We start from the raw sequence: 23,742 nt of genomic DNA, 5'->3' as shown, positions 1-23,742 counted from the left end.
AACAGTCCTTACTACAGGGTTATGCGAGTTATACTATACCAGTACACTGAGGGGGACTGGATGTACACTGTGATATAAACAAACAGCAACAAGGAGAGATCAACATATAATATCATGCATAGTGTACATATGTACAGTGCTCTCACACACACACACACACACAGCGCATGTCAACACAACTCATAGAAAGTCAATTCATAGTTAAAACAAAAGGCTGTTTATTTTCCTGAACATTTGGCAGTCTTTGTTTTAGACATAAATACAGTCATCTTCTCCCCCCCATCCCCAGCAGCTCCTTAGCTTATGGCAGTGAACCCCAGCCCTCAGTACTTCACCACAAAATCCACTTTTGGAACATTTACAATATCAAAAAAATATGACTTTCCACCACACCAGTTGTGTAGATGCTATATTGTACACATTAAGTTAGTTCAAACCGAACTAGAGGCTTCAAACCGAATGGAAAACATCTAACAAACGTCGGGCACTTTGATTTTGGGGTGAACTGTCCATAGAATTAGAATACTAATTTAACAGGATCTCTATAGAACTGTCCCTTATAAAGATGATCACTACGCATTGTCTCTGTGATTGGTTGGTCAACAGCTCAATTCATACTGTTCCTGTCATATCACTCTTCCCTACAACACTGTTAGAATCAAACACATTGCTACTCTTTCTGAGAAACATCAATATTGCTGCTCATACACTTGAATGTGATGCATCATCCTATGTAAATGATAAACCAAGTATTTTAAAGACAATACTTAACACATATTTCACATGGCACACATTGCTATGGAATATTGCATATCAAATCGAAAAGGAAAATACTGTAGCTGCTTTAAAATCAATCCATACATCTTTAAAACATCCATGTACATCCATCTTGTGAACTGAAATCTTAATGGTCAAGGAAACGTTGAGTAGATAACTTAGGTCTCAAGATGATCAGAGATAACAAGCAGTTACATAGAATTCTAATATAATTCATTGGTGTAACATATAAATGTAACTAATTTAAATAAAATGTTGACATTTCTTTCATCACATCTAAGTAATAACAGTCTGGATACCAGTGTAGTTACAACATTAATTAACCTAAATGTTTAATTTAACCTTTATTTAACTAGGCAAGTCAGTTAAGAACAAATTCTTATTTACAATGACGGCCTACCCTATCCAAACCTGGATGATGCGACGCTGGGCCAATTGTGCGCCGCCCTATGGGACTCCCAATCACAGCCGGATGTGTGACAGCCTGGATTCGAAACAGGGACTGTAGTGACGCCTCTTGCACTGAGATGCAGTGCCTTAGACCGTAACCCCCTCATGGAGGTAGAGAGATGGGAGGGGGAGGACAGTTGTTTGTGAGAGAAATGGTCATGACTCCATTCTACTCAAATGGAATGCAGTACACTTGTTGCCTCAATAACACATCAAATCATTGCTAACAAATATGAAACTCCCAATATCATATCTACTTGTTCCAGTATCCTTCAGTGGAAGACTCAGATTACTAGGAGGGTGTAAAACAGTAAGGTATTGAAATTCAGCTCCGTCCATGCTACATCCTCAGCCAATAACTCTACACCACCACGTCTGCCCAACAGATGGACACAGATACATACCTTCATTTGGTCAGGGGGATTTCCTATTCTAATGCATATAATGTTATGCATTTTATAATAAACATATTTGAATACAAAAAGCAGACAAGGGCTTTAAAATTCGTACAAAAAACAGCTTAAAAATGATTTGATACAAAATAAATTGATAAAAATAGATCTGCATACAAAATACATGATTTAAAAAAAAGAATAAACTTGAAACCCAAAAGTTAGTTTAGTTAGAAATTAAAAGCGATACATTTAAATATATTCTGGTGTGTTAGCGAGCTAAAAATATTTCCTAGAACATTTCAATCCCATTTCTAATTGGCACAGATACATATATAGCAAGCCTAGTTGATAGGTAGGTACACACAACAGCTGCATACCAGTCATGTATACTTCATGCCCATTACCAAGCACATAGATTTACAACAACTTGTTCCATTTTCCTTTCCAAGAGTTTGTCTGTGAGAGGGAATTTGCACAGCAAATGTGAATGAATTAATCCTCTATGATTGTGTGTAACAGTATGTGTGTGTGTCAGTAGTGGGTGTGGTGCTGTAGGGGTGCAGAAATGTGTGCGTGTCAGTACTGAGGGTGGTACTTGGGGAACAGGTAGAGGTCTTTGCAGAGGGAGCTGGTGAATTCAGACATCTCCTTACAGCGATGGTGGGGGGTGCCAGGAGCATAGCCTTCTCTGTCTTTAATACGACCATTCACCTGAGGACAGAGGTTACAAAAGGTTACTAGCACTGAATTAGCTGATAACTACTTTATTGAGGGAAAATGTACTTACTATGACTGTGATATGTGGTGTGTGTGTGTTTACCTGCACCAGTATATCTGATAGGTGTGTGTCTCTGGCTCTGAAGCGGAGTGCTGAGTTGACCTCTTGGATGAACCAGGATCCTCTCTTGGTGTTCCTCATGGCTGCAGTGCCTAGTAGGGCCCAACAGACACTACATTACCTAGCAGGGCCCAACAGACACTACATTACCTAGCAGGGCCCAACAGACACTACATTACCTAGTAGGGCCCAACAGACACTACATTACCTAGTAGGGCCCAACAGACACTGCATTACCTAGTAGGGCCCAACACACACTGCATTACCTAGTAGGGCCCAACAGACACTGCATTACCTAGTAGGGCCCAACAGACACTACATTACCTAGTAGGGCCCAACAGACACTACATTACCTAGTAGGGCCCAACACACACTGCATTACCTAGTAGGGCCCAACAGACACTACATTACCTAGTAGGGCCCAACACACACTACATTACCTAGTAGGGCCCAACAAACACTACATTACCTAGTAGGGCCCAACAGACACTACATTACCTAGTAGGGCCCAACAGACACTACATTACCTAGTAGGGCCCAACAGACACTACATTACCTAGTAGGGCCCAACAGACACTACATTACCTAGTAGGGCCCAACAGACACTGCATTACCTAGTAGGGCCCAACACACACTGCATTACCTAGTAGGGCCCAACAGACACTACATTACCTAGTAGGGCCCAACAGACACTACATTACCTAGTAGGGCCCAACACACACTACATTACCTAGTAGGGCCCAACAGACACTGCATTACCTAGTAGGGCCCAACAGACACTGCATTACCTAGTAGGGCCCAACAGACACTACATTACCTAGTAGGGCCCAACACACACTGCATTACCTAGTAGGGCCCAACAGACACTACATTACCTAGTAGGGCCCAACAGACACTACATTACCTAGTAGGGCCCAACACACTACATTACCTAGTAGGGCCCAACACACTACATTACCTAGTAGGGCCCAACAGACACTGCATTACCTAGTAGGGCCCAACAGACACTGCATTACCTAGTAGGGCCCAACAAACACTACATTACCTAGTAGGGCCCAACAAACACTACATTACCTAGTAGGGCCCAACAAACACTACATTACCTAGTAGGGCCCAACAGACACTACATTACCTAGTAGGGCCCAACAGACACTACATTACCTAGTAGGGCCCAACAGACACTACATTACCTAGTAGGGCCCAACACACACTACATTACCTAGTAGGGCCCAACACACACTACATTACCTAGTAGGGCCCAACACACACTACATTACCTAGTAGGGCCCAACAGACACTACATTACCTAGTAGGGCCCAACAGACACTACATTACCAAGTAGGGCCCAACAGACACTACATTACCTAGTAGGGCCCAACAGACACTACATTACCTAGTAGGGCCCAACAGACACTACATTACCTAGTAGGGCCCAACAGACACTACATTACCTAGTAGGGCCCAACAGACACTACATTACCTAGTAGGGCCCAACACACACAACAAAGAAATACCACGAAATATTCTAACATTCACATCATAAACCGACTCAGACAACACACATAAGCATACACACACACACACCTTTGAGGGAGGCGAAGCCACAGATCATGTCGGAGCGCTGGGGCAGTTTGACTATGAGCCTGCCTCTCTCCTCCGTCTGCCTGGTGTCTCCATCCCCCTCTCCCTCCCTCCCTGCATCCCTCTGTTCACAGCCAGGAGACTGGGTCCTCTCTGGCCCGTCTGACTGCTCCACCCCACAGTCCATCTCCTCTGGAGAGACAGAGAGAAGACGGGTTAGAAGAAGAGAACAGGGGAGGGAGGGTTGGGGAAAGGGAAGGAGGGAGAGTGAGGGCAGAGAGATCGTGTGTGAGCTCACCTCCTCTGCAGGCCTGGATGAAGAACATCTTGGGTTTATTCTGCAGTAGAGGACAGTGGGCGTTGTCAAACGCCTCAAACACCCAGTCCAACTGAGAGAGAGACAGAGATTCAATTAATATGATTATTATCATCAGAAAGGGTTTCCCTCAACTGAATGAGGTCACACACACCTCCAGTAGCTGTCCGTCTGTGCCGTAGATAGCCCCCTCTACTCCATGGGACAGCAGACACACCACACAGCTGGATACGGTCTGGTGCTGCTGCTGTCTGCCAAACTGCTCAATGCACGCCCGCATGCCCTGTCATAGAGAGAGATCAATCAAGTATTAAACTATATTCTAATTACATAGCACTTTTAGAATTATTTTGGTACATTTTGTCACAAAGTGCAAGCGCCACTAGTTATACAGAGAGGAAGTGTAGAGCTGTAAATTCCCCCTTTGTTCTTGGCATTGTAAAGACATGGTCATGGAAAGACCAATGCTACAAACAGCTGTCTCCACTAACTAGCACCATGACTCTAATAGCAACAGGTCTATGTGAAGATCAAGGCAAACAAATGCCTGAGTGCCACAGATGGAAGCTAGTGGGGGATCCACCGATATAGTCCATTTTGGTTGAAGCACTGCTGTACATTTGGCACCACTGTCTTACTCTCTCTGTGTGTGTGTGTGTGTGTGTGTGTGTGTGTGTGTGTGTGTACAGTTGCAGTTGGAAATTTACATACACTGAGGTTGGAGTCATTAAAACTTGTTTTTCAACCACTCCACAAATTTCTTGTTAACAAACTATAGTTTTGGCAAGTCGGTTAGGACATCTACTTTGTGCATGACAAGTAATTTTTCCAACAATTGTTTACAGACAGATTATTTCACTTATAATTCACTGTAACACAATTCCAGTGGGTCAGAAGTTTACATACACTAAGTTGACTGTGCCTTTAAACAGCTTGGAAAATCTAAGAAAATTATGTCATGGCTTTAGAAGCTTCTGATAGGCTAATTGACATAATTTGAGTCAATTGGAGGTGTACCTGTGGATGTATTTCAAGGCCTATCTTCAAACTCAGTGCCTCTTTGCTTTACATCATTGGAAAATTGTAGACATCCACAAGTCTGGTTCATCCTTGGGAGCAATTTCCAAGCGCCTGAAGGTACCACGTTCATCTGTACAAACAATAGTACGCAAGAATAAACACCATGGGACCACGCAGCCATCATACCGCTCAGGAAGGAGACGCATTCTGTCTCTTAGAGATGAACGTAGTTTGGTGCGAAAGGTGCAAATCAATCCCAGAACAACAACAAAGGACCTTGTGAAGATGCTGGAGGAAACAGGTACAAAATAATCTATATCCACAGTAAAACGAGTCCTATATCGACATAACCTGAAAGGCCACTCAGCAAGGAAGAAGCCACTGCTCCAAAACGCGATAAAAATGTTAGACTACGGTTTGCAACTGCACATGGGGACAAAGATCGTACTTTTTGGAGAAATGGTCTGGTGAAACAAAAATAGAACTGTTTAGCCATAATGACCATTGTCATGTTTGGAGGAAAAAGGGGGAGGCTTACAAGCCGAAGAACACCATCCCAACCGTGAAGCACGGGGGTGGCAGCATCATTTTGTGGGGGTGCTTTGCTGCTGGAGGGACTGGTGCACTTCACAAAATAGATGGCATCATGAGGATGGAAAATTAAGTGGATATATTGAAGCAACATCTCCAGACATCAGTCAGGAAGGCAAAGCTTGGTCACAAATGGGTCTTCCAAATGGACAATGACCCAAAGCACACTTTCAAAGTTGTGGCAAAATGGCATAAGGACAACAAAGTCAAGGTATTTGAGTGGCCATCACAAGCCATGACCTCAATCCTATAGAACATTTGTAGGCAGAACTGAAAAAGCTGTGCGAGCAAGGAGGCCTACAAACCTGACTCGGTTACACCAGCTCTGTCAGGAGGAATGGGCCAAAATTCACCCAACTTATTGTGGGAAGCTTGTGGAAGGCTACCTAAAACGTCTGACCCAAGTTCAACAATTTAAAGGCAATGCTACCAAATACTAATTCAGTGTATGTAAACTTCTGATCCACTGGGAATGTGATGAAAGAAATAAAATATTAAATAAATCATTCTCTCTACTATTATTCTGACACTTCACATTCTTGAAATAAAGTGGTGATCCTAACTGACCTAAGACAGGGAATTTTTACTAGGATTAAATGCCAGGAATTGTGAAAAACTGAGTTGAAATGTATTTGGCTAAGGTGTATGTAAACTTCCGACTTCAACTGTATGTCTCTGTTACCGGAGCTGTGAGGTCTCTCCGGACGGTGACTATGTAGTCCAGCTCAGTGAACACCTTCCTGAGGACCTCCACGTCCACCTCCCCTCCCTTCCTGGAGTCCAGGTCAGGAGCAGCACAGGGGTCAAAGGAGACGTTACTGATCACCAAGGCCAGGCCACGAGGACTGGACACCATACTATAGGACTGAAGGGGAGAGAAAGGGAGAAAGAGAGGAGAGGGGGAGGAGAGAGAAAGTGTGAGGGGAGGAGAGAGATGCAAAGGGAGGAAAGAAAGCGAGAAGAAAGGAAAGGAGGAGAAAAGAGGGAGGGAAAAGAGACAAAAATGCAGCGTGAGAAAATGACATGGTTTACCTGAAGGAAAATAATGATGTGCTTACGTTGCTGCTGTTCTCAGCAGTGTTTGTTGTGGTTTCTGTACCTGTACTTCAATGACAGTTTTACACCCCAGTGGAGCTCAGTGATGAATCATCCCCAACCTGAGCAGGTTTACAGAGACTTCAACACATGGGCTGGGGGAATTCTCCCTGTGTCTCTTTCCTGTCAAACTGACTGTGGTCTAGACAAACACTGTCTTCTACGGACCAGTGGGACTCCCCTGGTACTGTCTAAACTCTGTCTATACTGCAGAAGTCTAATAGCTGTCTGTTTAGAGTGTAGACACTTCAACAGCTGTTACAGGTTGAGGTGGATGAATAGGAAGATCTGCTCTGCAGCTCCCTAGAAATACCTTGGGGGACAATGCAGCTAAACAGCAGCTGGAAACACATTCTGGACACAGGAAGTACATGCATGTGTTTGTTGCAAAGGTGCATGTTGCAGTGGCTGCTGCCTTGAAACTAACTGCCCTAGGGGATTGCATAAAGTTGCATTGTATTATAACAGTTGTATTTGCAGTGACAAATATGAGAACCAAAAATATTCAGCAGTTAACAACATTAATTGTCTCAGGTAAGAAATACCAAACAGAGACTGTTTAACCTGTTGGCAGTGACATGGTACAGACAGGTGATTTACTGGTTTGTATTAACAGTGAGCGTTGTACCTGTTGGCAGTGTTTTAGGTAGAAGTCTGGTGTACAGGGAAGAACAGGGCTGGTGATGGGACTGTCTGCATCCAGACACATCTCCATTGACTCTGAAACACATATTAGGATGACGTTACACCCTGCATGTATTTCATTCCATAAATTACACCAGTGGAGACAAACAATTACAATAATGCCCATCAGAGAAGGGTTCCATTCAAGGTCACGTTTCTGTCTTGAAAGGGAAGCTGTTAGCAACATATAATGGTGTTGTAACAACCTTTGTACTACAGCTATGTGAGCAAGTCACACGGGCGTGGTGCCTGCAGGTGGCGAGACTGGCTGGGCAGTGGCACTCCACACCAAGGCTACAGCACACTGCTTCCACACTGATCAAATTATACAACTGGACTCAATAGGGACATTTTCATTTACACAGTTTTATTGGGTTTATTAAAAATAAGCTTTTTACTGAGTTGCAAGCCAACAAACAGAATGATTACATTTATACATGTTTTTCTCTCCAAACAACCACACAAACAACCCCTCCCACTTCCCATGATCTCCTAGGAAACGTGCAAATATTGTGAATGAAACAGTTGTAAAACTGTGATCTTGAATGCACCCAGCTCAGATGACTGCTCTACTCACCTTGTGTTCTGGCTCTCTTGGCTGGAACCATCCCCTCCTGGGTGGGCAGTGGGAGGGGAGAGTCCACATATCTCTGAAAGACAAAGGAAATGGAGAATTTAACCATGTTTTAATTTACCTTCGACGTCAATACAATCTGAACATTTATAGGCGAAACCAGTTCATTCCTGATTTGTTTTCTCTCGTCTGCAGTGTGAATACCAAAACACCCAGAGGCTTGGGTTGGGAGTGATGGCTGATTCTCACCTCTCTCCCAATCTACATCTCTCCTCCTCTTTTCTTATTCCCCTCTTTCTCCCCATCCCCCTCTATCTTCCTGTTACAGCAGTCTGTAGCTTGGGTTGGGAGTGTTGTGGTCACTTCTTTCTCTAGTGACTACCTGGGGACTCTGGGGGGGACAGTCTGTAGTAGGGTTGAATGGCAGGAACCCGGTTTCCGAGATTTACCGTCCAAAACCACTCCCCTTTATAAATAACTGCGAGAAACCGGTCAATTATAATAAATTATTTATATGAACAGCATGGAGTGAAATGGAACTGTTAAAATGATACGCGATGTCTAAATCTGGTTTCTCTACGGCTGCTGACTGATGAATCAATGCTCAGGAGCGAGACAGGCAGCCCATCTCAGTATGGAGCGCAGTTCACAATGCATGTAGACCTACTGTATTGGTATTTTATTAGGATCCCCATTAGCTGTTGCAAAAGCAGCAGCTACGCTTCCTGTATCATCTCATCATGGTAACGTTTTTTCTTGTGACAGGTAGGCCTACATTGACTGCAGCATAGCCTATGCAACAGTAATATAAAAACAGAATGCCCGTCCAATTTACCCATCTCCACCTGCCTTTCAGGGGTCACCTTGTTTTTGTATTTTTGGTAAATATTTTTTTTTATTGCAGCTCGAGTTTTAAAAACAGCCTATCACTCTAATATTGTTGCTTTAAATCAGTGAACACACTCTCTCTCTATCAACTCCATTCAAATTGCATCCAAAATAGATAATCCTGTTCTAAATTGAGATATATAGATGTTCTAGCCTACCTCTTTCAGGTAATACATTATTAGCCTTATATTTAGGTAATTAATGATGGGTAATGCATAATAAGCATCTAACTTATAGCCTGTGTCTCTTGCGCATTACGCAAGCGCCTGTGCTCCGCTGGCCACGCCTTACAAAAACGCTCCTTAGCTCTGAGTCCCATGCAGGAAAAGCTTGACAATCTTTTTAGCATTTCTTAAACCAATAGACTATTCGAAGAGGGACGCAATATATTTTTGGCTGAATGATAAATAAAGCCAACAGAACTAGTTTGAAAGAACAGTGAATGCGTGCCATGGCGGCAGACTATTGCAGTTATAAATTCAGACCCATAATCATTCAATCTTCATGTTCTCTTCTGCTTTATCATGGTTTGAACGATGTGCATAATTCCAGTCTATATAATACAGTATAATACAATACAGTAATACAGTTCACACTCAAAAAGATTAGCCTACTGGAGCTTGTTTCATTTATTTACCCAAGAGAGCATATAGCTAGCTACATCTATGGGGTTTTATGCTTCTCTGTCGTGCATAATGTGCAGTAGCCTATATCCTATAGATAATGGGCTTTGGGCTCATTAAATGTCTTTAATGTAGGGCTCGTAAAATGTATCAGACTCAGGTAGCATTAGGTTTGAACGTTTTTCATTACATATGCTTTATAATGTTTTTGAATGACACTTCCAGTTTTGAAGGGAAATAGAAATACAGGGTTACTTGGGAGAAAAGTTATTTTATTCTTGGGATGGAACATTTGTAAAATACCAGGAAAATATTCTAACTTAGTCTGTAGCTTGGGTTAGGTGTTGGTTAGAGCTCACCTCTTTCTCTTCATCCCTCTCTTCCTCACTGTCTTTGACTGGGGTCTTTGTGAATGGGGCGTAGCGGTCTGAAGCTTGGATTGGGTATGTTGTGGAAATCACCTCCTCAGCCCTGTCTTTCGCCTTAGCTGTCTGGGGACACTGTGTATAGGGCACAGTTTGAGGCTTAGGTTGGTTGTGGCGCTCACCCCTCTCCCTTTCTATCTTTGTCCTTCTGCTCGTCTGTCTGGATCAATGTCTGATTATTGTGTTGTGTGCCCACTCACCTGTCTCTCTCCGTCCCTCTCTGGTGACTCTGTGAGCAGGGCACATAGGTGCTGCTGCTCTGTGTCTCTCAGTGCTGAGCAGAAGCTGCTGAAGGCTCTGGGACCACGCTTGGGAAGCAGGGACAGCAGACGCCAGCTCCGCTTGTGGGAGGTCGGCTCCACCTGGGGAAAAACGGATATCAACACAGATTACAAAAAATAGAAAGTGAAAGACATGGTAATCTACACCAGGGTTTCTGAAACTCGGTCCTCGCCCCCCCCTCCCTGTGCATATTTTGTTTTTTGCCCTAGCACTACACATGATTCAAATAACCAACTCATCATCAAGCTTTGATTATTTCAATCAGCTGTGTAGTGCTAGGGCAAAACATTTTTAAACATGCACACAGGGGGCAAGGACAAGTTTCAAGGACCGAGTTTGGGAAACCCTGATCTAAACTAACATTCACATTTGATTACATGATTGAAGTTAATGAAATAAATCAACAATAAGACATTTGGGCCATGATTGCATCCATTTTTTGGACGTTGATAGTGTCATAAGTCACCTGACCTGGTAGTAGTATCGAACGACACAATTTAACATGGTGAACTCAACATACCAGGATGCTTTCTGCCATGCTGTCGGTAAGAATGTCGTCTGTCTGCAGCGACTGAATGAACAGCTCGTCTACCACCATCTCTTTACAGAGAGTCACAGAGCATTTCCGAAGCCCCCTTCTGTCTCGTTCCAGCATACCGCATTCCCCCAACATTCTGCTACGAGACAAGACACAGGAAAACGCTTCATTTACTGTCAACTTCCATTCTTCTTGTAAAACCGTGGAGCGGTATATAGGCCTAGCTTCTCAACAACAACCTATTAACGTTACTCATTGGCATTGTATCTAGCTATTATAATAGCTCAACTTACCTTGTTTTCTAAATCGGAGTGGTAAGGATGCTGAATGTGTCTTTCTGTAAGACAACTAACATTATACTAGCTAGCTATAGTAGCTGTCAGAAAGTAATTGGTAGTTATCTCCTATTCTTTCCAAAGTCTGGTAACACTTAGCAGCAGATAACGTTACTTACAATGGCTGTTAGGTAGCCAGCTGTCTCCAGCTAACGCGTTAGCTATCTAAAAATGAATGTGTGAAGATAAAGTTGACATCACTTTGACGTCCAAACAATACTAAATTGTAAGCAAATGTCAGTCAGTATAGTCGCATTTCAGAAAACAATGTACATTTAACTTTAGATATGCAAATAACTAACGTTAGCCAGTCAGGTTCGTTTAACACATTGTTACATCGGCATGCTAACGTTGGGATGTTATTTTTTTTCGAGGATTTCAAACATTCAGAACACTTTCAATGCGTTCATCTGCTCCCAAACCACATGTCCTTAAAAATAGATTTAACTAACTGTATTTGAAGTTATTTCGCACAATTTAACAACACAACGTACCCTACTAAACCAACTTCCGCGCCTCTGCAATGTGTGGTAGTGGTCTAAATTCATTGTGTTGAATTACAGCCAATGCAGTTCGGAGAATTTAGATTGACGTTTTCCTGGGCGAATACAAGTCAGCTTTCCCATGGCGAGGGCGTGGTTGGAAAGATATTGAACAAAGGAAGTTTGAATTTGTATCTGTTGTTACAGTAAATAATCAACCAATTGTAAAGAAGATCATGGAAGACTAACATAAACAGCTATCTAATGTTTAGACGAAGTAGAGGATGGCATGTCATTTGTAGGAAATAAGAGAGTGGGATTCAGGAATGAACTGGAAACAGCTCACATCTGTCCACAAGGAATGTTTTATTGTGAGAAATCTATGTTTGCCCAAATACTGTTGATTGATGTGAGAAATTATACTTAAAATGGCACGACATAATTGACCTTATTGCGCAAATGGAGCCAAATATGTTGTATTTATAGATACACTATGAACATATGTAACGGATGTGAAATGGCTAGCTAGTTAGCGGTGGTGCGAGCTAGCAGCCTTTCATGTCACTTGCTCTGAAACCTAGAAGTAGTGACAATGTAACAGTATAACTTTAGACCGTCCCCTCGCCCCGACACGGGCGCGAACCAGGGACCTTCTGCACACATCAACAACGGTCGCCCACGAAGCATCGTTACCCATCGCTCCAAAGGCCGCGATGGGTAACATTTTTTCCTCATCGATCTACACACAATACCTCACAATGACAAAGCAGTAACAGGTTTTGCAAAAACAGGTTTTTACACAGTTTATTTACATAAGTATTTAGACCCTTTGCTATGAGACTCGAAATTGAGCTCAGGTGTTTCGACAATTTGATTGGAGTCCACCTGTGGTAAATTCAATTGATTGGACATGATTTGGAAAGGCACACACCTGTCTATATAAAGTCCCACAGTTGACAGTGCATGTCAGAGCAAAAACCCAGCCATGAGGTCGAAAGAATTGTCCGTAGAGCTCCGAGACAGGAATGTCGAGGCACAGATATGGGGAAGGGTACAAAAAAAATTCTGCAGCATTGAAGGTCCCTGTAATGATGTACGCTGAGAGTCGGGAAGCAAGTTCAGGGAGTGAATACATTTAATTAATAAATGAACAAAACAAGAAACACAAACAGCGCACCGACATCAAACAGCAACAATGACGACTGGGGAAGAAACAAAAGGGAGTGACATATAAAGGGCAGGTAATCAAAGAGGTGATGGAGTCCAGTTGAGTGTCATTATGCGTGTAATGCTGGTGACAGGTGTGCACCCTAATGAGCAGTCTGGTGACCTAGAGGCCGGAGAGGGATTACACATGACAGTACCCCCTCTTCAACGCGTGGCCAAGATGATGATCCCGGGGATCAGGAGCGGACCGGTCACCTCTGCTAAGGCGCGGGAACCTGTAGATCCATAGAATAACGCCTCATCCAAGGGATGCATCAGGGAGTGTTTTTTTCCCCCGGTGGGAATGATGTCGGGTCCGGGAGCCGCTACAGGCTCTCATGCCTCAGACAGAACGCCAGGCTCCCCTGTGTCCGCCGGCTCGTCAGGCTCTCATGCTTTAGCCGGAAAGCCAGGCTCCCCTGCCTCAACCGGCTTGTCAGGCTCTCATGCCTCAGCTGGATCACCAGGCTCCCCTGCCTCAGCCGGTCTGTCAGGTTCCCGTGCTCCAGTCGGCGACAGGTTCCTGATTATCAGCAGGGGTGACCGGTCCGCTCCTGATCCCCGGGATCGTCCCTTTGGTTGGCGTCCTGCGGCTGAAGCCGAAAGCCCAGGGAGGGGTTACCGTCATGTATAATCTCTCCGGCGCTCTAGGTTGCTATGCTCCAGCGTCTCAGCCGGACTGACAGGTTTCCCGTGCCTCAGCAGAGGTGACCGGTCTGCTCCTGATCCCCGGGATCGTCATTTTGGTCAGTGTCCTGTGGCTGGAGCCGCGCGTTGGGGAGGGGGTACTGTCACGTGGGCTCCCTCTCCGGCCTCTAGGTCACCAGGCTGCTCGTTATGGCGCACACCTGTCCCCATCGTTACGCGCTCCTGCGCGTCATCAGACTCCATCACTTCCCTGATTACCTTCCCTACATAGGTCACTCTCTTTGGTTCCTTCCCCAGGCGTTATTGTTTCTGTTTCTGTGTCATGTCTGTGCGTTGTTCATGTTTCTTATTTTGTATTATGTTGTGATTATTTATTAAAACACTCCCTCCCTGAACTTGCTTCCCGACTCTCAGCACACATCTTTACAGTCCCAACGAACACAATGGCCTCCGTCATTCTTAAATGGAAGAAGTTTGGAACCACCAAGACTCTTCCTAGAGCTGGCTGCCCGGTCAAACTGAGCAATCGGGAGAGAAGGGCCTTGGTCAGGGAGGTGACCAAGAACCCAAGGGTCACTCTGACAGTGCTCAGAGATCCTCTGTGGAGGTAGAAGAACCTTCCAGAAGGACAACCATCTCTGCAGCACTCCACCAATCAGGCCTTTATGGTAGAGTGGCCAGATGAAAGCCCCTCAGTAAGGCACATGACATCCCACTTGGAGTTTGCCAATAGGCACCTAAAGGACTCTGACCATGAGAAACAAGATTCCCTGGTCTGATGAAACCAAGACTGAACTCTTTGGCCTGAATGCCAAGTGTCATATCTGGAGGGAACCTGGCACCATCCCTACGATGAAGCACGGTGGTGGCAGCATCATGCTGTGGGGATGTTTTTCAGTGGCAGGGACTGGGAGACTAGTCAGGATCGAGGGAAAGATGAACAGAACAAAGAACAGAGCCCGGACTGTACTTCTAACAGGACAACGACCCTAAGCACACAGCCAGGAGTGGCTTCGGGACAAGTTTGACGGACCTTGAGTGGCCCAGCCAGAGCCCGGACGTGAACCCGATCGAACATCTCTGGAAAGACCTGAAAATAGCTGTGCACCAACGCTCCCCATCCACCCTGACATAGCTTGAGAGGATCTGCAGATAAGGGGAGAACCTCCCCAAATACAAATGTGCCAAGCTTGTAGCGTCATACGCAATAAGACTCGCGTCTGTAATTACTGCCAAAGGTGCTTCCACAAAGTACTGAGTAAACAGTCTGAATACTTATGTCAATGTAAAATGTGTAAAAACCTGTTTTTGCTTTGTCATTATGGGGTATTGTGTGTAGATTGATGAGGGAAAATTGAATCAATTTTAGAATAAGGCTGTAACATAACAAAATGTGGAAAAAGTAATGTGGTTTGAATACGGTCCGAAGGCAATGTACAGTTGAAGTCGGAAGTTTACATACACTTATGTTGGAGTCATTAAAACTTGTTTTTCAACTGCTCCACAAATTTCTTGTTAACAAACTATAGTTTTGGCAAGTCGGTTAGGACATCTACTTTGTGCATGACACAAGTCATTTTTCCAACAATTGTTTACAGACATATTATTTCACTTATAATTCACTGCATCACAATTCCATTGGGTCAGAAGTTTGCATACACTAAGTTGACTGTGCCTTTAAACAGTTTGGAAAATTCCAGAAAAGGATCTCATGGCTTTAGAAGCTTCTGATAATAATATAATGTGAGTCAATTGGAGGTGTACCTGTGGATGTATTTCAAGGCCTACCTTCAAACTCAGTGCCTCTTTGCTTGACATCATGGGAAAATCTAAAGAAATCAGCCAAGACCTCAGAAAAAAAATTGTTGACCAACAAGTTTGGTTCATCCTTGGGAGCAATTTCCAAACGCCTGAAGGTACCACGTTCATCTGTACAAATAATAGTATGCAAGAATAAACACCATGGGACCATGCAGCCGTCACACCGCTCAGGAAGGAGATGCGTTCTGTCTCCTAGAGATGAACGTACTTTGGTGCGAAAAGTGCAAATCAATCCCAGAACAACAGCAAAGGACCTTGTGAAGATGCTGGAGGAAACAGGTGCAAAAGTATCTATATCCACAGTAAAATGAGTCCTATATCGACATAACCTGAAAGGCCACCCAGCAAGGAAGAAGCCACTGCTCCAAAACCGCCATAAAAATGTCAGACTACGGTTTGCAACTGCACATGGGGACAAAGATAGTACTTTTGAGAAATGTCCTCTGGTCTGATTAAACAAAATAGTCCATAATGACCATTATGTTGTTTGGAGGAAAAAGGGGGAGGCTTGCAAGCCAAAGAACACCATCCCAACCGTGAAGCACGGGGGTGGCAGCATCATGTTTCGGGGGTGCTTTGCTGCAGGAGGGACTGGTGCACTCCACAAAATAGATGGCATCATGAGGATGGAAAATTATGTGGATATATTGAAGCAACATCTCAAGACATCAGTCAGGAAGTTAATGATTTGTCACAAATGGGTCTTCCAAATGGACAATGATCCCAAGCATACTTCCAAAGTTATACAACAAAGTCAAGCATACAACAAAGTCAAGTTATTGGAGTGGCCATCACAAGCCCTGACCTCAATCCTATAGAAGATTTGTGGGCAGAACTGAAAAAGCGTGTGTGAGCAAGGAGGAGCAAGGAGCAAGGAGGACCAGCTCTGTCAGGAGGATGTAAGCTTGTGGAAGTCTTCCCGAAATGTTTGACCCAAGTTAAACAATTTAAAGGCAATGCTACCAAATACTAATTGAGTGTATGTAAACTTCTGACCCACTGGGAATGTGATGAAAGAAATAAAATATGAAATAAATCATTCTCTCTACTATTATTCTGACATTGCACATTCTTAAAATAAAGTGGTGATCCTAACTGACCTGAGACAGGGAATTTTTACTAGGATTAAATGTCAGGAATTGTGAAAAACTGAGTTTAAATGTATTTGGCTAAGGTGTATGTAAACTTCCGACTTCAACTGGATCTGTGCCATTTATTTTGAACTGGACTGTGTTTATAGCATGAGTGGTCATGAGCAGTGTTGGTCAATTTCTTCAACAAATGATCAGGTCTATATAATTATCAAACATACATTAGTAACGGAAAGGAAACACAGACTCTTTAAGTTTTAAAATACTCCTTTAGTAATACAATTGTAGGCAGAAGTTGTTACAGAGTACAGTATAACAGTATATGATAGTTCTCCCCAAGTTCTGCAAAATGTCTAAGACATCCTGTAACTCATATAGCCTCTCCCAGTCCTCCTTGCATGAGTTCCCCTGGCAACAACATTTTAATAAATCTAACCTCCCTCTGACAGCAGTAACCATCTTATCAGCAATTAAAAGCTCAGAAGTTGGTTTGACCGAAACTTGAACTTCCATCACAAGTATAGAGTCATAACAATGTGAACGAGTGTAAGCATCTTCTGACAGGTGGCTGGTTTCATCAGGTCTGTGGTAGCCTTGTGCTCTCAGAAAACCAGATAACCACGGTGGGATCCAGACAGGAGGAGTCTGAATGTAGACACCTTCTGATAGTGTCTGAAGGTCACAACACGCAAAACAGGTTTTAACACACAGAGGTCTCCTGAAGAGGAGACCTTACAGTTTATCATAACATAATTTATTAACCTTTTAAAAGGTATAAGGCCTTGGTTTAACCCTCTTCAGTAGATGTGCTTGTTTTGAGATCAAAACAAGAATTACATGTAGCCAACGTGTGCACATTTTTTTCATCTCCTTCTCTAGTTAGTGAGTTTTTAGCCCTGTTAGATCATTTGTAGTCAGCAATAGGGGAGTGATTGCTTCCTACAAGAGGACAAACGTGCACATTCCTAGGCATCTTTGCAAAACGAGTCAGGTAAAGAGCTTTTTTTTGTCTTAAAGGGCCAGTGTTGTGTTTTGAGACAGGGTTGAATAAGCTAAGTAGCCAATAGGCAGAGGGTAGCATAATTTGTCTGATTCTCTGTAATAATGGTATGGGAATAATAATGAATTTATTTTGTAAAGTGGTTTCTTGCATCAAACAACACAACATTTTCAGTCACCACCTTGTCTGAAGGACAAGTGGATAAACAGGTTAATGTCAAGCCCTGCATGTTTTTTTCAAAAGTCTCATGGAATGTAGGCCTACATTGAACACCACTCATTGGCTGCTGCTGTAGGCTTAATGACAGAATAGCTATTTCTATGTAACAATGTTATGGGTTGCATTTTCTCCATTGTTTGATGGTAGCCCACTCTAGTAGGTCTACAAATAGCCACAGAAGCCTACTTGGCCACTGTTAAAACTGTAACTTAAAGCGTGTACAGCCTCTGTGTTCACAGAAAATGCGTGCTGGAAGTTGCACTAACTTTTCACTGACTTTTCAAGTTTGCGCACTGCAGACCTGAAATTTGCTCAGTGCCTCAAAAAATGTGAGGGAACATTGCTCATGACTTGTATTGGATTTGTGCCACAAATGCTAACGTTTTCATGTGCAAACTGCTAGGACAACTAAACCAAATCATGGATTGCTTTCATACCTTTTCCATAGACTGCTTACAGGATAAGTAAATCAATATGTAATTTTTTTATTTGGGTGAACTATCCCTTTAACAACACGTGATGATCAATCCTGGTTCCAAAGGATAACCTACCCATTGCAAGGTTTAGTCCCGGTCTACTGTACATTAGATAACTTTGGTAATATACTGCTAAAACAGTGACGTACCTTTTAGGAAATCATAGAAGCAACTGGTATTGTAACGGCAGATTTCCTCCTCTTCGTCTGAAGAGGAGGTGTAGCAGGGATCGGACCAAGACGCAGCGTAGTTAGTGTTCATCATGTTTAATAACGACAAAACCGTGAACACTACAAAATACAAAATAACAAATGTGGCAAAACCGAAACAGTCCTATCTGGTGCATAGACACAAAGACAGCAGACAACCACCCACAAAACCCAACACAAAACAGGCTACCTAAATATGGTTCCCAATCAGAGACAACACAAAACACCTGCCTCTGATTGAGAACCATATCAGGCCAAACACAGAAATAGGAAAACTAGGCACACAACATAGAATGCCCACTCAGCTCACGTCCTGACCAACACTAAAACAATGAAAACACAAAAGAACTATGGTCAGAACGTGACAGGTATTGCCTATTTGTTAATAAACAGCTGCAGAAGTAGGGCTGGCACAATAAACATATAGCTGGCCGTATAACCGACAATTATAGACAAAAAAATATACAATTATGGCTAATCATGAACTACAAACGATAATAGTTATAATCGTTTTAGCTAATACATTTTGTACATAGTAGATATATTTTCAGGTATAGACGTATAGTTTACCCAACAGCAGTTTTTCATTTTAACATGAAGAGGGTCAAGTTGGTATTCATTTTAGGAGCAGAATGCACTTAGCTTATAAATGAACGAGAGACAACGTCCAAGATGGATGCCTGTTGTTTTCAACATAAACTTCTCACTTTCGCATGGTCGTTGCTAGATGGGATACAGTTTATCAAAATGATGTCAAAAGTTGCGAATTTTTTCATTTTAGCTAACCCTAACCTTTTTCCCAAATCTAACCTAATTCTTCAAACATGTTACGTTTATTATCCTAGCCTGCAGTGTAAGTTCTCCTAACCTGCTACGAAAAGTAATTTCTGACAAACTAACCATCTAGGCAAAACCTGTTTGCAAAACCTGTGTTTATTGCCCTCTTTTTAGATTTGGTTTAACAGAGCAGATAACACCTGCACACTAGCACAGCTCAATGTGCACTTGGATCTGTGCTATCCAAAATCCTTGGGACATCCCAACCCGATTGAAGTTGACATTTCTGCAATTTAACATGGTTAATTAACAATTAACAGCCAAAGCATTGCTTCCACTGTCTTGATGGCCTTCCTCCCTGTGGTGCCTAGTAGGCTTAATGCCCTGTAGAAGGATTGATCTGCGAACCTTCTGCATCCCACTTCGACAGACTCAGACCTTGCTCTTCAGTACTGCTCCACCAGGTCCTCGTACTTCGGGATATTTTCTTTCATTCTCCTCAATGCGGTCCTCCCAAGGGACAGTGAGCTCCGTTAAGATGACCTGCTTGGAGGTTTTGGAAAACAGCACAATGTCTGGCCTCAGTGTTGTCGCTGTGATGATGTCTGGGAACTTGAACTGCTTTCCCAGGTCAACTTTCAGCTCCCAGTCTTGAGCTGTTGCGAAAAGACCTGTGGAGGTTCTGGTAGTTGGTGTTGGCTTTTCCCTGGCTCTGACGATTGCAATGGCCTACTTAGCTTGTCCGAGGCGCTTGCAGTGGCTGTTCCCACTGAAGATGTTTTTTTGTCTTAAACCATAATACCTGCATTCTGACAGATGGTTTCCACAATGGCTTTAGGCACCAGGTTGTGGCACCAGCGGTAGTGACCCTCGCCTTGGGCTTTTGAGCAGCAGTTGAGAATGGATGTACTCCTCTCTTTAGGCAGAGAGCATGATTGTTAATCGACCTTGCCACAGCAGAACAGGTTAGATGGGCTTGGTAGGACGTTGTAGACTATACCCTGATGAAGACTGCTTGGCTGTTTATTTAATTATTGCATCTGAGCTCCTAGAGTGTGCGGCTCTCCTTTTCTTTTTCAGGACATCGTAGACTACCTGGATCAAGAACTTGATGCGATGGGGCTCGGCCTTCGACAGCTCGGAAAAGGGCTGGGCGATATGACGATATATATCGTGTGACGATAGAAAAACATCTATCGTTTCATATTATGCTCTATCATTTATTTTGTTATGTCGCAAATCACACTCTTTACGGCAATATTTTTAGTCAATTGGACGTCGCTTTGCGTTGTGTGGAAGGAAATTTGCAACACAAACAAACATGGTGGAGAGTGAACGTGACACAGAGCACGGAGACCGTACCTAAAAGAGGGGCTACTTCGGTCGCACGGACGTGGTTTGGGTATGAAAAGTCTGCCACGGACCAGAAAACCGTCCTCTGCAAAATATGCCGTAGGCCGTTCCCGACAACAGGCTTAAACACCACTAGCCTCTTTTACCACCTACGCAAGAATCATGTGAAACAGTACAGAGAGAGTCTACGGATGAGACCCAGAAAAGTACAGTCGAGTGCTCAAAACAAACCCCCGACTCAGACGTTGCAAGAGGCTGTTGCCCGCGGAACACCATATGACAAAAATCACGAAGGTGGAAGGAGATAACAGCTGCCGTTACAACTTACATCTGCAAAGACAAGGCCCCAATTTGCACGGTCGAGAAATGGGGGTTTCGTGAGTTGGTGCTAACACTCGACCCAAGGTACCAAATGCAAATTGATATGTGACACGTATTAATACCAAAATAACATACAAAACAGGCAAGCCCCCCCCCCCCCCCCCCCAAAATGCATATATTAGGCCTATATTTATTTTGTTTGCAACTATAGTTGAAGTGTTTTCTATTTACCTTTTTAGATTTTATACATTGATATATTATATTTTGTTACATGCTTAATTGAAAATTTGCACAAAGGTTCTAAATAAAATGAGAAATAATCAAATATAAGTAAGTACCTTTATTTGTTGAGTATAATTCAAAATGTAATAAGAAATAGGCCTTTACTTGTGGTCGTTTTATATAAACTATTTATTCATTGAATTTACAGAAATGTGATATATCGTTATATGTATCGTTATCGGGATATGAAATTACCTTTATCGGGATATGAGATTTTGGCCATATCGCCCAGCCCTAGCTCGGACCATGTACTTTCCACCATTTTCTCCCATCTTATTGCGGCATTCCTACCCTCCTGCTGGCTCACTCCTCCTCAACTGTTGCTCACACTTCCTCCAGCACCAGCTTCCACCTGTCTTTCCCTTGGGCCTGGTCGTAGTGTGGTGTTGTAATGCTACCAAGGTCAGCTCTTCCCGGAGTCACATTACCCACCAACACACTGTGCCATAGCCGTGACACAGCCTGCTCTACTGCATCCTGAGCCCTCCACTTCCTTCCTGTCCTCACCTCTATACCTGCCTAGGAGACTTTCGAGTTGCTTGACTCCCTGTATTGCAGCACCTCCCTTGTACGAGTCACCATTAATTCCTCATTCAGGCTGCTGATGGGTAGCTTCAGTTTGTTCTTCTGACTGTACAGGGCAGTGCTGCTCAGGCTTCGAGGTAATCCCAGCCATTTGCTCGACTGTAGAAATCGGGACCTTGTATACAAGGAGGGGCCAGAGGTTCCGTGGGAGGACACCATGTTGGTATATTCAGGCCTTGAACTTGCCAGGTAAACCTGACTTGTCCACTGCAGCCAGCTCCTGGTTGGATGTCTTGATGGATGCTGTATCCCTCAGGCTGCTGTCAAACATCTTGCCCAGACTCTTTACCGGTTTCTCTGTGTCTTGAATGGTGAAGCGTAACTTGTCCACAGTCTTCCCCCTTTTCAGCACCAGGTATCTAGACTTTGCTGGCTTGAAGTTCAAGTGGCAAGCTTCCCCAACCCCTTCAGAATTAATCTACTCCCTGGGATGGATGTTGTTGTCACAGTCAGGTCATCCATGAAGACTCTGATAGGAGGTTGTCGCACGCCAGACTTGGTTAGCGGGCCTCTACATTCCACCTCCGCTGACATGGCAAGGGTGAACAGGATCACTGAAATGGTGCAGCCCGTAATGATTCCATTCCCAGGCCTGTGCCATTCCAATGTTGTGGACCTGGAGGTGACTCTCAAACTGAAACTGTTGTAGTAGTTCAGCATGAGATCCCTGATCTTGCCTGGGATGTAGGGTATGAAGCCGTTGGCATTCGTGAAGTCCAGCCACAGTACAACAAGGTATCTTCTGTTCTCCCTGGCTTCCCTGATTATCTGCTTGACCACGCCTGTGTGCTCCAGTCATCCTTTCACCTCCGGGATCCCTTCTTTCTGCTGGACTGATGTAAGAGTTCTTCAGGAAGTAGTCTGTCAGATGGCTGGGCACAATGCTGAAGAATATCTTTCCTTCAACATTGAGCAGCGAGATGGTTCTGAAATGGTCGATGTTCTTCGAGTTCTTCTACTTCAGAATCCTTCTGCATATCTCCATTGTTGAGAGACTTTGCCCCTCCTCCAGATCACCTTCAGGATGCTCTTGCCCTTTTGACAACCTCCTGTACATCCTTCCAGCAGGGCTCCTTCTTGTTTAACTCTGTGGTTGGTACTGGTAGATCTATCAAGGCCTTGGCGTGCTCCATCTTGTTCTCTGATTGCGTTGCTGTACGTGGTGCGTAGATGGTTGTTGATCTCATCTTTGGAGCAGGTAAGGTGACCACTGTGCTTCTGACCTAGCAGCTGTTCAGTAAATCCAAAGAGATTTGCTAAAAAGGCAGCCCGCTTCCTTGCCCTCTTTTTCCTATGCCTTCTATGCCACTCAGCTCTCTACAAGGCCCTGAGGATATTCCGTAGCTCTGACAATGCTGGCCTTTCTTCTTCACTCACCTCCTTGAACTGTTCATAACTCCTGCCTTATCTGGTGGATCTTTGCCACTCTATGCCCAGTTGGTTAACCAAGCTGTCTATGACCTGTGAGGCTTCAAGGAATATTCTCCTTTTGACAGCTCTCAGCTCTCACTAATTGACGTTGGCTCACTGTTTACTATCCGTCACTTTATTCCTGTACATATGTACGTCAAATAACTCGTACCTCTGCACATCGACTCGGTACTGGTAAGAAAAGTTATCATTACTCATTACTTTTATTATTCACATGTGGAACTGCAATTCACATGTGAGATAAAAACATTTTATTCTCCTCACATGCGAAAAGGTGGTGTTACATGTGATCTTAAAATGCAATACATGTGAACATATGGTTTCACGTGAAAATTTCAGCTCAACGTGTGAAAGCAGCTATTTCAAATGTGAAAATGCAAATATGACATTTTTTTGTAAGGTCGATTCTTAGAAGGAGCTTCACAACAG

General features: G+C 43.6%; 1 protein-coding gene and 1 pseudogene across 2 annotated transcripts; both read right to left on the bottom strand.

Annotated features, from left to right (window-relative positions):
• Window positions 1-1,270: 1,270 nt before the first annotated feature.
• Window positions 1,271-11,930, bottom strand: LOC120031202 (caspase-2-like). 2 transcript variants are annotated; one of them, XM_038976841.1, is made up of 12 exons: window positions 11,907-11,930; window positions 11,060-11,213; window positions 10,458-10,619; window positions 10,192-10,332; window positions 8,325-8,397; window positions 7,692-7,783; window positions 6,651-6,833; window positions 4,512-4,640; window positions 4,340-4,430; window positions 4,045-4,233; window positions 2,443-2,552; window positions 1,271-2,333 (listed from the first exon to the last, which is right to left on the bottom strand). In XM_038976841.1, the coding sequence occupies exons 2-12, from the start codon at window positions 11,210-11,212 to the stop codon at window positions 2,199-2,201; spliced, it is 1,458 nt and encodes a 485-aa protein (XP_038832769.1). In that variant the 5' UTR covers window position 11,213; window positions 11,907-11,930; the 3' UTR covers window positions 1,271-2,198. The 2 variants fall into 2 exon arrangements, with proteins under 2 accessions (XP_038832769.1, XP_038832771.1); XM_038976843.1 differs by lacking the exon at window positions 10,192-10,332.
• A 7,713-nt stretch (window positions 11,931-19,643) lies between these two features.
• Window positions 19,644-23,474, bottom strand: LOC120030919 (annotated as a pseudogene).
• Between the last annotated feature and the right edge of the window lie 268 nt (window positions 23,475-23,742).

Source organism: Salvelinus namaycush, chromosome 37 (assembly GCF_016432855.1).
Source record: "Salvelinus namaycush isolate Seneca chromosome 37, SaNama_1.0, whole genome shotgun sequence".
NCBI lineage: Eukaryota > Metazoa > Chordata > Actinopteri > Salmoniformes > Salmonidae > Salvelinus > Salvelinus namaycush.
This window is presented reverse-complemented; position numbering and strand designations above follow the sequence as displayed.

Coding starts and splice junctions, on each gene's coding strand:
- LOC120031202 (XM_038976841.1), bottom strand. CDS start 11,212: ATGTTGGGGGAATGCGGTATGCTGGAACGAGACAGAAGGGGGCTTCGG. Junction 8,398..10,191: donor AGAGGGATGAAGAGAAAGAG/GTGAGCTCTAAC, acceptor TTTGTCTTTCAG/AGATATGTGGACTCTCCCCT. Junction 4,234..4,339: donor CATCCAGGCCTGCAGAGGAG/GTGAGCTCACAC, acceptor CTGTCTCTCCAG/AGGAGATGGACTGTGGGGTG.